This window comes from Fragaria vesca, linkage group LG4 (genome assembly GCF_000184155.1).
Source record: "Fragaria vesca subsp. vesca linkage group LG4, FraVesHawaii_1.0, whole genome shotgun sequence".
Lineage (NCBI taxonomy): Eukaryota > Viridiplantae > Streptophyta > Magnoliopsida > Rosales > Rosaceae > Fragaria > Fragaria vesca.
In genome coordinates this window covers 14,591,720-14,605,343 of record NC_020494.1, presented here as the reverse complement: position 1 = coordinate 14,605,343, position 13,624 = coordinate 14,591,720, and the positions used below count along the sequence as shown (strand labels likewise).

The window sequence follows — 13,624 nt, the reverse complement described above, 5'->3', positions numbered from 1 at the left end:
ATTTTTTTTTTAGGATATATAATATATCAGCCCTCGATCTGTTTCCTTCTCCATTCCAAATTCAGACTTGAACGAAGAAACAAAATATCCAGCCCTGTGTTGCACACTATATATATCAGTCCTCGTTTTCTCTTTCGTTACATCTACCACCTTCTCCAATCCAAATCCAGGCTTCAAGTCTTGAACGAAGAAACTCAACCCTTTGCCATGATGATGCGTCTCTGCCTTCTCCTTCTTCTCCTCTCCCCGTTCGTCGTTGCCGACCAACGTCGACGCCCCGTCGACGGTGGCTGGGGTCCCATCGAAAATCTCGACACACCCGAAACGAAAACGATCGCGGAGTTTGCGGTTTCTGAAATCAACAAAGAATCCAACAACAAGAAGTTGGTGTTCCAGAGGGTTCTCAAGGGTGAGAGTCAAGTGGTACAAGGACTTATGTATCTGCTTGACATTGAGGTCAAGGATGAGTCTTCTCCCCATCCTTCTACTACTGTCGTATATCAATGTTCTGTCTTCGATGGTATCTTAGACGAGGGCATGCAATTACGTAAGAGTTGTGAGATCCTTTCTTGTAGCTAGGGTAAATTTCTGATTTGTATAATAATTTTCATCCCCATCTCTGGTTTTCTATCTGCTTCATTCTTCTTGGATCGAGGTCACACAGATTCAAACACAACAGATTTGAAATCAGCTTGTTCTTCATACTTAATTAGATACCAACCATTTAGATATATGCTTATAATTTCAATATCAAATCAATGGAATTTATTTTTGTTGATTACTCGTAAGAGACAATATTGCATAATTTATTCCCAGTGGTTTTGATAATTAAGGTAACCATAACACCTAGCCTTCTGTTTAAACGGCAGAACATAACTAAGAAAGTATAGACTACAACATCTCAGTTGAACTACAATGTTACTGTTGTGAGCAATTTATATATAAATGGGTACAAATCTATCTGATAATGAATTAACCATCAGACAATCTCAAGTATGTGGAGCTGCAGCTTTGTGAGGAACTAAACAATCCACATCTACTGCCAATCGGCCACCATTCTTACCTACTAATTATTAAGAAATTTCAACCATCAATATGAGAAAAGTTTAACGATTTCTTCAACAAGATGCTGCATCAGCTATTAACTCGTGGCCATCCTCAGACAGCACGAAGGGAGGAATGTTATAACTTATATATAAATGTATAAATATAGAGAGGGGTTCTAATGAGGACCACTAAGTTAAGAACTAGTTGAGAACTTTCTTATTAACCGTTTAATTACACCCACTTTTTAATTACATTTTTCCATCTCAATCAACAATAGTCTGTATAATCCCTGCTTTATGTACAACAATATGGAAGGATTCATGAAACTGCTCTACAGAAGTTTCAAAATGAGAATTGCAAAGTTGGAAATTTATTCAAGAAAAAAAAATCATAGGTAACAACTTAAGATGAAAATGGCATCTACTCAAAACACATTCATAAGTACAAACACATACAATCAGAACAGACAGTTGAAAGATAATGTCAAGAGCGTACCAGAAATTTTATCTGGAAACCAAGTTTCTGACATAATTATAGAGCCTCTTTATGCTGAAAAATCATCCCAAGAAGCTTACCGATTTCAACTATATTAAGAATAAAAAGCAGCCCAAATGTGCAATGAAATGCAGAAGTCTAAAATTTCCAAGGAATTTTTCTGGCTGAGCTGTCTCACATTTGCTGTCTGTGAAATGTAGTTTTGATGGAAGTAAGTTCGAAAGTATCAAAACCAACATCATCTTTTGTCCAATATTGTGAGAGATAAGTTTTCATCCAATCCAACACAAGCTTTGCGGGGTCTAACGAACTTTGCAGACTAGCAAAAAATTGGTTCTCCAGCAAATCAACCCCAGTCACGTGAGTCACTTAACTGAGGATTTGAAGAAGATGAAACTGATGCTATTTGGGCCAGTAAAGATTCTGGTTCCCCAAATAAGGGAAGAAATTGCATTTCTTGTTGTGAATTGCAATAAGAATTAAGAAGCAAAGAAAAGCACAATGTAGGTTAGTATAGTGAATACGATTGAGCCTGCATAACAAAAAGATAATTAAAGCATAATATATCACTCATGCTTTAGTTCAATAGCTAAATTGTGAGGATTGGGAGTGGAGATAAGTATTAGGCTAAACGTTGCCTGGCAGAGCTATAGATATACTTCTATCAAAATTCAAAAATCAGATGTTCAAACCTGACAAAAAGACTGCCTGAAAACAGTCAGGAGTATATGGAACACTTGCAAGTTACAACAGCAAGATCTAGTTAAATCTTGTCCAAAGAAAAAAAAAAAAAAAAANAAAAAAAAAGCATAGAACTAAGTGGCAACCAATGAACAGCTTAAAGAGTACAAAAATATAACGTAATGTTACTAATGCTACCTACAATGTAAGAACTAGAAGCAGTAGAAAGATCTTATTACCTGGTGCAGGTTCATAACTTCATGTCACTTCAGTTCATGTTCTTTGGGCTTTAGATCAAGTTCCTTCTCTCTCATATCAAATCCTTACATGGTGGAACCTAGGCGCTTCTCGTGTTCTTCTAACTCGAATCTATTTTTCAAGTGACTAGCTGCCTTTCTTTCAATTCAATCCCATTCATTATTCACCCTCTCTTCAATCAAACAAATGTCCTTCACTCTCAGCTCTTTCTTTTTTTTTCTTTGAACTCGATCATCTTCTCAGACAATACGTGAAGTCCAGACATCTTTCCATGTCTAATCAGGAAAACACTCCTTAGTTGACACAAGATAATATTAGAAATGCCACGTACAAAAAATGTTTCATTACAGCAACCCTTCATACCACCAATGTTGAAAATAGAAGTATGGATCTCAGAAGGGCAGATATCCCTACTGATATCAACAGTCACGTACCATGGGATAAAAGAGAAGAGGAATTGAAAAGTGGGACCAGGCCAATCCTGAGTTGCAATCAAGGTTTTGGAAAAATACATGGCTGTATTTCTCATAGTATCAGGATCACTGTGCTGTATCCCATTCTCACAAACGAAACATCAATCTTGTTTATTCTTGTTGTTGTGGCCTTGTGGGAATCAGAAATCATATCTATACATGTTTTGCTGTATAATAGCACTTGCTGGGTAGTATCCTTAGGGCTCCTATTATACAGGTTGAGTAGAGAGCAGCATCATTGCAGCAGTAATATATTCAAGAACCACTCTTCTTACTTTCGCAGTTTAATCCAAATCCAGGACTAATCGAATTGTTATTAGGATGCATATCCAACCGTGACAAAGAAAAACATCTTATATAAACGCCAAAAGCCTAAGCATCAAAACTTAAGCCGTAATATCAGTTGTTATGGTGAAATATCAATAACAACGAAAGTAATCCCCATATAAGTTGAAAAGATGAAGATTTATAAATGAAAAACAACATAAGCATATTATAATTGTAGGGGCAATCAGATTTGTCTTCATTGTTCAAGATCTTTTTACTTAGTGCCACAATGCAGCCTTAATAGAACAAAAGAAATGGTAGCAGTGGGCTTAACTCTCACCATATACTCGGAGCAAAGTTGTAGAGTTGTGTCTTAAAAGGATATAGCCTCTACGATAATTATAGACTATATAATGGTATCTTTTGTTTTCACCATATAATTATTTTTTTTTGTCAAAGCTTATACGATTCTACTCCTTATAGGAATAGAAAACAAAATCTCATGGTATTTCCTTGTAGCACCCGGTTACCTTGAATCCCACGTAGTACCTTAAGATACTACTTACCATAAGAAATACAGACATACCATAATCACCACTTGAATTTCCATAAAGCACTAGGATTCCTTTTCCATATATAACTCGGTCTCCACGTCCTCGGATAGCCGACTAAACCTTTCTCAAACTCTATATAAACCACCCCGCCCTTACAATAATCCCCAACTTAATTTGCCCAAATCCCCCAGTTGAAGAAGCCCTCTGCCATTGTTAATTAGAAGACATGAAGGTGATTGCTGCTTATATGCTGGCTGTTCTGGGAGGGAACACCAGTCCCACTGCTGATGATGTGAAGAAGATTCTCGGGTCTGTCGGAGCCGAAGCCGATAATGATAGGATCGAGTTGCTGTTGTCGCAAATGAAAGGTAAAGATATCAACGAGGTAGTTGCCTCCGGGAGAGAGAAGTTGGCATCTGTTGTTCCTTCTGGCGGCGCAGTTGCTGGTGTCGCACCCGCAGCCAGTAACGCAGGTGCTGCTGATACTGCTTCAGCCGAGCAGAAGAAGGAAGAGAAGGTTGAAGATGAAGAGGAAGAGGATGGAGATCTTGGTGATATCTTTGGCGAAGGTGGTCTCTTTGGCTCCGACGATTGAAGGATTTGCATGAGGAGTAAAGCTAGAACTTCTCAACGATCTCATTGAGGTTTCGCGGTGCAAGTACTACGTTTATTAATTTCATCTATTTCTTAGATTGTTTGTTTTTCTTTTCTTTTACATCAAATCTAGAATTGTTTGTATTTTTTTTTCTTTCAAGGAGATTGTTTGCTTAGATCTTTGGAAGTGTTGTCAGACATTATTATAGTTATAAAGCTTTGGATTTTGGTTATTTGAGTTTATATTTCAAATTGATCGATCTCAGTGGTCTTGCACTCTTGCTCTCCATATGCACTATTACCAACTCTGTTGCTTTAATTGTGTGTTGCCATCGAGGGATCGAGTAGTCACTCGTGACATAGAATTGTTAACAACAGAAGTGCGCAATCACCGTTGCAATTTTGTTTTCAGAAAAGGCCTTGTTCTCCATTACTAGAGAAGATCTTCAACTTGTTTTGTACAAAGAAAAGTTCTAGTCTCTGCTATTCTACACCACGTCACCACCTCTGCGGAATTAAGAAATATTTTGAAGCAGGCAGTTGGTGGTCATGCCTACATGACCTCCAACGTGTTTCTTCCAAACTTCAAACTGAATACAGTTTCTAGATGCAACTGGTTTATACTTTTTTGCTTCTTCCCAACTGAAAGAAAAGAGACAATAGTTGCAAATATGCTATAGTTAATTAATCATGCTTGAGCATACAAATAGCAGCACATACAATTTGATGTACATTCAGACGACAAAGTTCTCGGTCATTTCAGAAGTTGAATACAGCAAAACCATTGCCAACCTCAAATGTTAGAAAACAGAATCGGCATACTCATGCAGTATTGGATTCTCCAAATGTTCAACAGAACAAATAACCATTTTAGCTAGGAACTAGTTGAGCAAAGTCATAGGACGTCGACCTAAAAACAAATATTACTTAATGTTTAAATCGACCGAAAAACAAATATTACTTGATCTTTAAACCGTGAATGATCTATCAAATTTCAATTGCAAGATCACAGCTAGATTTTCTTCTACACCATACACAAAGCTAAGAAAGATTGGCTTACTCCAGTTCAGGCATACAACAACTAATTTTCAAGTATAAACGTCAACTGATTTAGCAAGACAGACTTCAAAACAGATTGACTGACAGAAAAGTCAGATGTCTAAGCTAGCTAGCAAGGCAGCAAGAAGTCAAGAACTGAATCATTTTGGCTCGGTTAGTGGTACAGCAGCAAAAATAAAAATGTCAGAGATGAAGAACACTAGAGAACCTATATATTTCCAATCAACAGATATAGTAGACCAAGTTCAATCATATCTAACACTGTACCATAAAAGATCACTGAACAACGCTAGAGAACCAATATATTTCGAATGAATAGATACAGTAGGCCAAGTTCAATCATATCTAACCGTAAAAGATGACTGGAAGATGTTACCCTAGTTCCCAATAGCATCACTCTCAGCTTACTTTTCTCCAGCTTCAGATATATTAATATCTTTCTCTATCCAAACCAACAAATTGACACTGAAACTTATTCCTTCTTATCTAAATTTCTAAAAAAATTCTAACACACTCATCTGCGACAAATCTTGACCATCACATCTTTCACAAAATCTCTTAAACATTAAGAAAACCCAAGACTGCATAACTGTGAAAGAACATACCTATCATATCAAATTTGGCTCTCAGATCATCCATTTTATCCAAAACCCCATCAAATCGATGAACCAAGCACTAATACCATACCAGTTCAACATAGAACCAAAATGGGGTACCTACCAACTGAAGCTGTTTCTCCAATCTGGTGAACACAATTTCTGAGGACCCAAGACATGAAAAGAGTAAGGATGAGGTTGTGCTTCCACAACTTCCTACACAACACCACGTTTTTCCATTAACAAGGCAGCATCAAGCCCACACACCGCCTCTCTTCCTTTCACTTCGCTTCGTTTTCGCATGTTAACAGAGAAGGATTGTGTGGCTTTAAGGTGGAAAAGGAAGGTTTTGTGGGGTTGAGATGTGTGGAGGGTTTGATTTGGTATCGGATTCGACAGCCCTCATGATTATACCATTATTACTCCCTCCCCCTTCTCTCCCCCTCCTCTGTCTCTCTCTGTCTCCTCTGATCAGCCACCAAAACTAAGAGAACGAAATTGGTTGCAACCAACAAAAAGGGTCAAAGGGTGGATGCGGACAGAAAACAAATAGAAGAGACAAAATGAGAAATTCACTGTTCTAAGGTTACTTTTCAGACACACCGGTACTGGTCACCACGTCTGATGAACTTCTATATAGAAAATTATGGTAGTCTTCACTTGTAAACAACAAGTATACCTTTCAACAAACTTCAAATCAGCATGTTTCCACCCTCTTAAAAAGAGAATCGTATATGAAATCTACTGCTCATTTCAGAAAGAGGCAACAGACTGAACTGCAAACTTAACATAGTTAATTTCCAAGGATCTCCATTCAAATTGCTACAAGTAAACATCATCTTAAAATACAGAATCATGCAAACCAATGTGTGCAATAGAGAAGACGCATGGGCCACCAAAGGACTAGGAAAGGCGCGACATAAGGATTGCCATGTGATTTAGATCAGGTACTAAGTAGACGAAACTCCTGAGCTGCTAGTCTATGAGGAAGCAGATATCAGTGCACTTGTTGGCGGCATTCCTCCAAACCCGACCTCTAAGGTGCTATGCCCTAACACTCCTCCACGCCCTGATATTAAGGGCAAAACAAAAATTCAATAGTGTTAGTACATTGATAGCTTGGCAGATTCTACGAATTGGTTGCAACGAGATGGATTTATAAGACTTAAAATATCGCAATCGAGCGTCTTGGCTCTAGTTTTATGTTCTCTGATATCTTGTTTTGTTTCTAGTTTAATCCTCTACTAAACTCACTTGAATAAGTGAACTAATTGTCTACTGTAATGGTGATTTGATGTCATTCTCGCCTGAGTTTATTAATGAATTTTCTAGCGCTGCTGCCCCCTTTTCCCTTCAAAAAAAAAACTCCTGAGCTGCTGCAAAGGCTTTGGACGACGTGGCACGGGTAGATGCGATCAAAGACACAAACACTATACTCCAATGATACTACAGCACAAGGAAAATATGTGCAAGGGAAGGCTGAGCATCTTTATCCATTGCTAATAGAGACAACACCAACGGATGAATCCTGTGATCAGAAGAGTACTCAAAACTAATGGAACAAGGTAGGTGAAAAGATGTCAACCAAGCCCTTGCACATTTGGTCCCAGGGAATGTAAACAAAATATGCTCAATTGTTTTGGGAGACGAATGTCAACGTTGCGAATCAATAAAACAGGCTGTGTTTAATTCATAGTTGCTAAGGTCATATATACATGGGTGTGTCCCAATATCTCAAAACCAAGAATATAAAACAACTCTTACATAGTAAAGTCATAATTCAAATTTATCTACCAGCTGTTTAAGGGGATGCTATCAATGACTTCGTAAAGTAACACACAATTCACAAACTACTTTTAGTCATGCAAAACATGTCTTATTTAACAAACATAGAAGCGTTTATTTACAGATAGTAAGAATGTGGAGGTCACAGCACGTACTCGAGTAATCGACCAACTTGTGGTGAATCGTGGAGGAATTGCTTTATGCTACTAATTAAGACAAGTTCATAATGTATATCAGCTAGCCTAGAAGTAAATTTACATCTGATCTCATCAACAAGACAACATATGTAAGATTACCAACAATTCAGGGAGAGCAGCAAGACTTCAAACAAACTTGCAGACTGACCTATGATAACAGGTGAAGTATGGGATGGACCGCTTAGTGCAGGGAAAGACGAATTGCTTTGCAAAATTAGAATACCAAATATGAATAGGACTTCTCTGTGGCCCTGACTAAGCGGTCAGGGTGGGGAGAGGGGCTAATACTGGGATTGCTGTAATCACTGCAAGCAGGATGTAAGAAAGACAGGTTGCTGATCCAAATCAAACATTTCACACCAAATAAGGAGTTGGGTTGGGGACAGAAGTGAAAACAAAGAAAAAGCACGCATGCACACACTTTTCATATCTGTTAATCTAGAATCCATTCAGAGTAAGACCTACTTTGCTGTAATCATAACCATAATATAAATAGTTAACATCATCTCTGCTTATTGTGAAATAACAATGGCTATTTGTATAGTTTGAGCTGCCCGGCAAACTAAAACCTAAGTTTTGTAATCTTAGTTAGAAATTAAATGATTTGCAAATTATCAGATCGTAAAGCCAATAACAAAGACAGAGTAACGATGAATCTGAAACAAAGATTAGATACTGAAAACTGAAAAGAATATGACCTGTTTGATTCCTCAAGAACCACTAACTGCCAAGTTCAACAAACTCTCAACAGATATGACAGACCCAACGAACCAGTCGAACTATAGCAAACATCCATGTTAAACATTCCTTAAAGGACATATATCAATGCTTAGAAGCTAGTCAAATAAACCAGAGAATGTCATACCCTGTCTTTCAGGGAGCTACCGCTTAATGTTAAGCATCTGCTTAGCCTCAGTCTGGCCCTGCAGCAGTTCCTCACTGACATACCTACTCAGCAAGTCCTTCTTCTTCTTCTCAAGCACCATCTTCTCAATCTCCTTATCGTCGGGCAGCGGCACGTGAGCCACAAACTCCATCTCTTTCTCACTCTTCTCTTTCAACAACTCCCTCTCTCTCTGCCTCTCTTCCTCCACCACCTCCTCCTCCTCCTCCACCAGAATCTCCTTAGCCTTCGCCACCGTCACCACTTCGCCACTCTTCACCGCTCTCTTGGCCTCTCTCCTAATCTCCTCCAACCTCCACCACTCCGCCACCGCCTCGGCCCTCATCTTCTCCTCCGCCACAACCTCCAGCTTCTCCAAAACCCCATCCTCATCGTCCCTATATCCATAATAGCTCGCATCAATCCTCTTGTATATATCATACCTCGTCCGCCGCTTCCTCAGCTCCGGCGGCTTCTCGAAAAGCTCCCTCACACCGGGAAGCTTCTTCGCCGCACCAAAGTACCGATAACCAGCGCCGCGGCCGCTAGGGTTTGGAACGTCGACGATGTTGCCGTCGAGATCGGTCATCTTCGGGGCGTGCTTGGCGTAATTAGGGCCGCCGAGCTCGACGATGCGGCGCTCCCAGTGAGACTTCTCCCTTATGAGCTTGTTGATCTCGTCGTTGAGGTCGCGGAGGCGGTGCTCGCCGAGGCCTTCGTTTTGGATCTCGGCGACTTTGCGGCCGATCTCTCCCATGATCTGCTGGCGCCACTTGGAGGCCTCGGCGAGGTCGCGGCATTCGGAGGCGAGGAAAGGGCGGCGCTCGCGGGGCTTCTTCTTCTCTTCGTTCTTCAGGGTGATGAAGCGATTCAGCATCGACTGCGCTTTCTCTTCGTTACGAGCCATTGCGAGATTCTGAGGGGTTTTCGAATTTCGCTAAACCCTAAAATCTGCAGAGAATCGAATTGGGGGGTTTTGCTGTGCGTGGATTGCAGATTGGGTTCTTATAAATCTCTATCTCTATTAATAAAGCCATAAACCCAGAAGAGATTTCCTAGTGCGTTAAAAAAAAAAAAAAAAAAAGTTTTACCTAGTCATTTGGTGGCCCATGTGCCTTCACTAAGCCGAAATTTTGATTTAGGCTCAGTGATACGGAGTTGAGTGCGGTTATTGGAACCTTCAGATTTGCTCAGTGTATCTTCATATGTTTTGACTTATTAGATTACAAATATAACCTCATACAAAATAACAATAATAGACATTGAATTTCACAAAAAAAAAATTGTAATTAGATTAGTATTCTTCATTTTTTTTTCTTCAAGTTAACGATACAAAATGTGAAAAATCTATAAACCCTAAACTTAAGTGCAACCGTTGCTCAATCGCAAAGAACTACTACACCAAATGGAAGAATCTCCATTGATGAAGACGCAATTGGCCTTCTTAGGGTTTTCTTCTAGGTCAAAGGTTTCTGGGTTTTTCACTTTTTTTGGAAACATTAATTTGAATAGGTCATCGTCATTCTACAAGAGAAAGAGCTTGCTTTAATATTTCATCAAATTTGCTTCATGTATACCTATTTTCTTACTTTTGTAGTTACTAACTTACTATACATTCGGTCACAAACACCACTTTGCTGCTTTGCAATTGATTGTGAAAACAATTCATGATTTAAATTTTTTTAAATTGTTGTCATTGAAAAATCGTTCTTACAACTTGATCAAATAATATAGGTTAATGATATTCTATGAAAAAAAAAAAAAAAACCAACAACAACTACAAGGAATTGAGGTTGCAAAAGAGGTTTTCATGAAAAAAGAGAAGAAGAAAAAAGAAATCAAGCAATCGAGGTCTGAAATAGAAGTTTTCATGCAAAAAGAAAAAAATTAAAGTGTGGAAGGTCTAGAGAGCGAATAAGAGGTATAATGAGTAAATTATTGAAATTGAAAGGAGGTCTAATGAGCAAATGTTTGTTTTTAAAAATAAAAAGGAGGTGTAAAGAGACAGGAAGGTACAATGAGCAAATCTGGAGGTCCCAATAACCGCACTCTATTGAGTTTTAAGGATTAAAATTCACCTGATAATTCAACTCGTTACCCGTTATCTGCTAACCGCTCGCTAAAAACCCGTCCAATCACGTAACATGTTAATGGGCTGTCAACCCGTTAACAACCCGTCAGTTAATGGGCGGAAACGGGTTGCACGTTGGAACCCATTTAACCTGTCAAGGCCCGCTAAAGAATATAAAAAATTGAAAAATTAACAAAAATATTCAATCATATTTTAATAAATTAACAAACAAAATTTAACAAAAAAAATATTGGGTTTTGATTAGAAGAAGAAATATTAAAAATAAAAAAAAGGCAAAAAAAGAAGAAGGGAAAAACGCATTAGCGGGTTCCAATGGGTAACCCGCAAACCCAACAGGTTCGACCTGCCATAACATGTTAAGCTAACGGGTTATAGCGAGTTAAACACGTTGAACCCGCTAACCTGCCATGGCTCGCCCGCTAACCGCCAACCCGCCCATTTGCAAAGTTGAATTAAAACCACTTATAATTACCATTTTAGATAGATTTTCTATTTGATAAAATCTTAAAACGTGTTTATCTAGAACTTTTTAGTTTAAATAACCATGATTTTAGAAAGCAAGTTGGGAGTTGCTTATTTAAAATTGAGTTTTTAAACCACAATACCAAACTAAGCCTTAATATATTGACCAAATAATACGAACAAAACTGAGAGTCCACGACAACACTGAGCTTCCGCCGGCGTTTTACCGTCAAAATGTCCAGGTTTCCCTCTTCCTCCCCATCTGCTTCCATATTTGTCGCATTCTTGCCACATGTCTTCTCAAATTCTCACCTTGAACAAACTGTTATGGCCACTCTCTCCTCTAGAGCACTCAAAGAGTCAAAGACCGTCCTTAATTTCGGCTTAGGGAATAAACCAAATCTTCGACCTTGTAATTGTCCATCCAGATCAATTGAGTAAACATCTTTGGAGAGAGTCTTCCCTCTTCCATATCTCTTTGTCGTGATTAACCATTCTTATGTAGTGCACAACAAGAACTGATATGATCTAGACACTCATAGTAAATGCATAATTGATGGAGGTGTTCATATTGTAATTGAAACTTTTTTGGCGGTAAACCTAGACCAACTGATATTGAAGTCCACTGATGCAACGGTTTGGATATCTCCAAACCAACCCGGAGACAAATAAAACGCCCACTTCCATCCTCTTCAAAACCACTCCCAACCGGATAATACACCTCTAATTGTTTCCCTACATCTGATGCGAATTTAGGCGTCAAATTAGCTAGTTGAACACCCCGCACTTGAATCGAAAAGGCCTATAAATTGAGTGTAATGAAACTTGGGTTCACCATTCCATTTGACGCATAAAGCAATACAATGACATGGTCAAAAGTCAAACCCGATCAGTGCCCTTCCCCTGTCGGCATTCAGACCAAAAGGAAACAAAATTTTGTCTGAATCATCCATCGAAAGATGGTTACTTCCTCCTTCAATGCCCAAAGCCGACGTATAGTATTTCTCAATTGCTTAAAAAAAAGGTTTCTTTGTGAAAAACATACCGATCAGAATTTATGATTGACAATCTATTTAGGATCTTGCAACCTAGACCACGTTATGATCTTCTATATCTTCACTGGCCATGTGCCTTGTTAGATCCACCAGCGCCTCCTATGCTACATAACCACATTGTTCGAAAAACCCACACCACCACCCCCATCCACTTCTTTTAGTCACCACTTCATGCGCAAGGGAATAGCTCAAGCGGTAGAAAGACTCAGTATCACTTGCACTTCTCAACCCTAATTCTTTGTAGAGAGAGGTACTTAAATTCTTATTCATATTAATCATGGCAATTATTACTGCACATTAATCTCAGCCATGAAATGTTCTTTATGTCACTTTGGGCAGTATGGACAGAACAAAATACCATGTTGTGGAAAGATGGGAATTGTAATCCTTGTAATATGTATTTGGGCAATGCAGTTGGAAGATTATAAGAAAGTGCACACCAAGCCAACAATGAAGATGAAGAGGCCTAGAGCTCGGTAGAGCTGCCCCCCAAGCGGTCGGCTCAAATTGAACATAGGCTCAAATTGAACATAGTGGTGCGTTTTTGGAAGATAGAAGGATAGGTGGAATTGGAGTGCTGGCCAGAAATGAACATGGTAATTGTGTAGGCGTGTAGCAACCCTCTCTCGTCATGTGTCGTATGCTAGTTCAACAATTCACATGGAGGCAAAGGCACTACGTGCTAGTCTGCTTATTGCAATCCATTAGGGATGGAGTGAAGTGGAAATCGAAAACCACTGTGCTACCATAATTAAGGCCTTAGCTACTGTAACCGGAGGTGTGATCAAGGTTAGTTCTATTTTTAACTGATTTTCTCTATTATATGATGACTTTCAGTTTCATTAGCCTTCGTCCCATATATCTTGAAGCAAACAGTGTTGCAAATAGATCAACGCACCTTGCTAGATAATCTTTTTTTAATTTTTTTATAAGAAACAAACAAACACTAAAAGAAAAACTTTCTCGGACAACCCGAGTTTACATCATCAAATAAAAGAGCTATAGTAGCAGCCAATGTGCAGCTACCCATCTAAGTATGCCCATTTGGAAGAAGATGACCTTCATGAGTAATTGCATCTGCCACGAAGTTCACCTCTCTAAATATATGTTTGCAGCTAATGGAAGT

The 13,624-nt window shown here is 38.9% G+C and overlaps 2 protein-coding genes across 2 annotated transcripts; one reads left to right on the top strand and one right to left on the bottom strand.

Annotated features, from left to right (window-relative positions):
* Positions 1-4,001: 4,001 nt before the first annotated feature.
* LOC101311474 (60S acidic ribosomal protein P2B-like) lies at positions 4,002-4,370 on the top strand. The gene has a single exon (XM_004298189.1). The coding sequence runs from the start codon at positions 4,002-4,004 to the stop codon at positions 4,368-4,370; it is 369 nt and encodes a 122-aa protein (XP_004298237.1).
* Positions 4,371-6,753: 2,383 nt separating this feature from the next.
* On the bottom strand, positions 6,754-9,796 carry LOC101315138 (pre-mRNA-splicing factor ISY1 homolog). The gene is made up of 3 exons (XM_004296973.1): positions 8,872-9,796; positions 8,705-8,785; positions 6,754-7,093 (listed from the first exon to the last, which is right to left on the bottom strand). The coding sequence occupies exon 1, from the start codon at positions 9,794-9,796 to the stop codon at positions 8,888-8,890; it is 909 nt and encodes a 302-aa protein (XP_004297021.1). The 3' UTR covers positions 6,754-7,093; positions 8,705-8,785; positions 8,872-8,887.
* Positions 9,797-13,624: the final 3,828 nt, after the last annotated feature.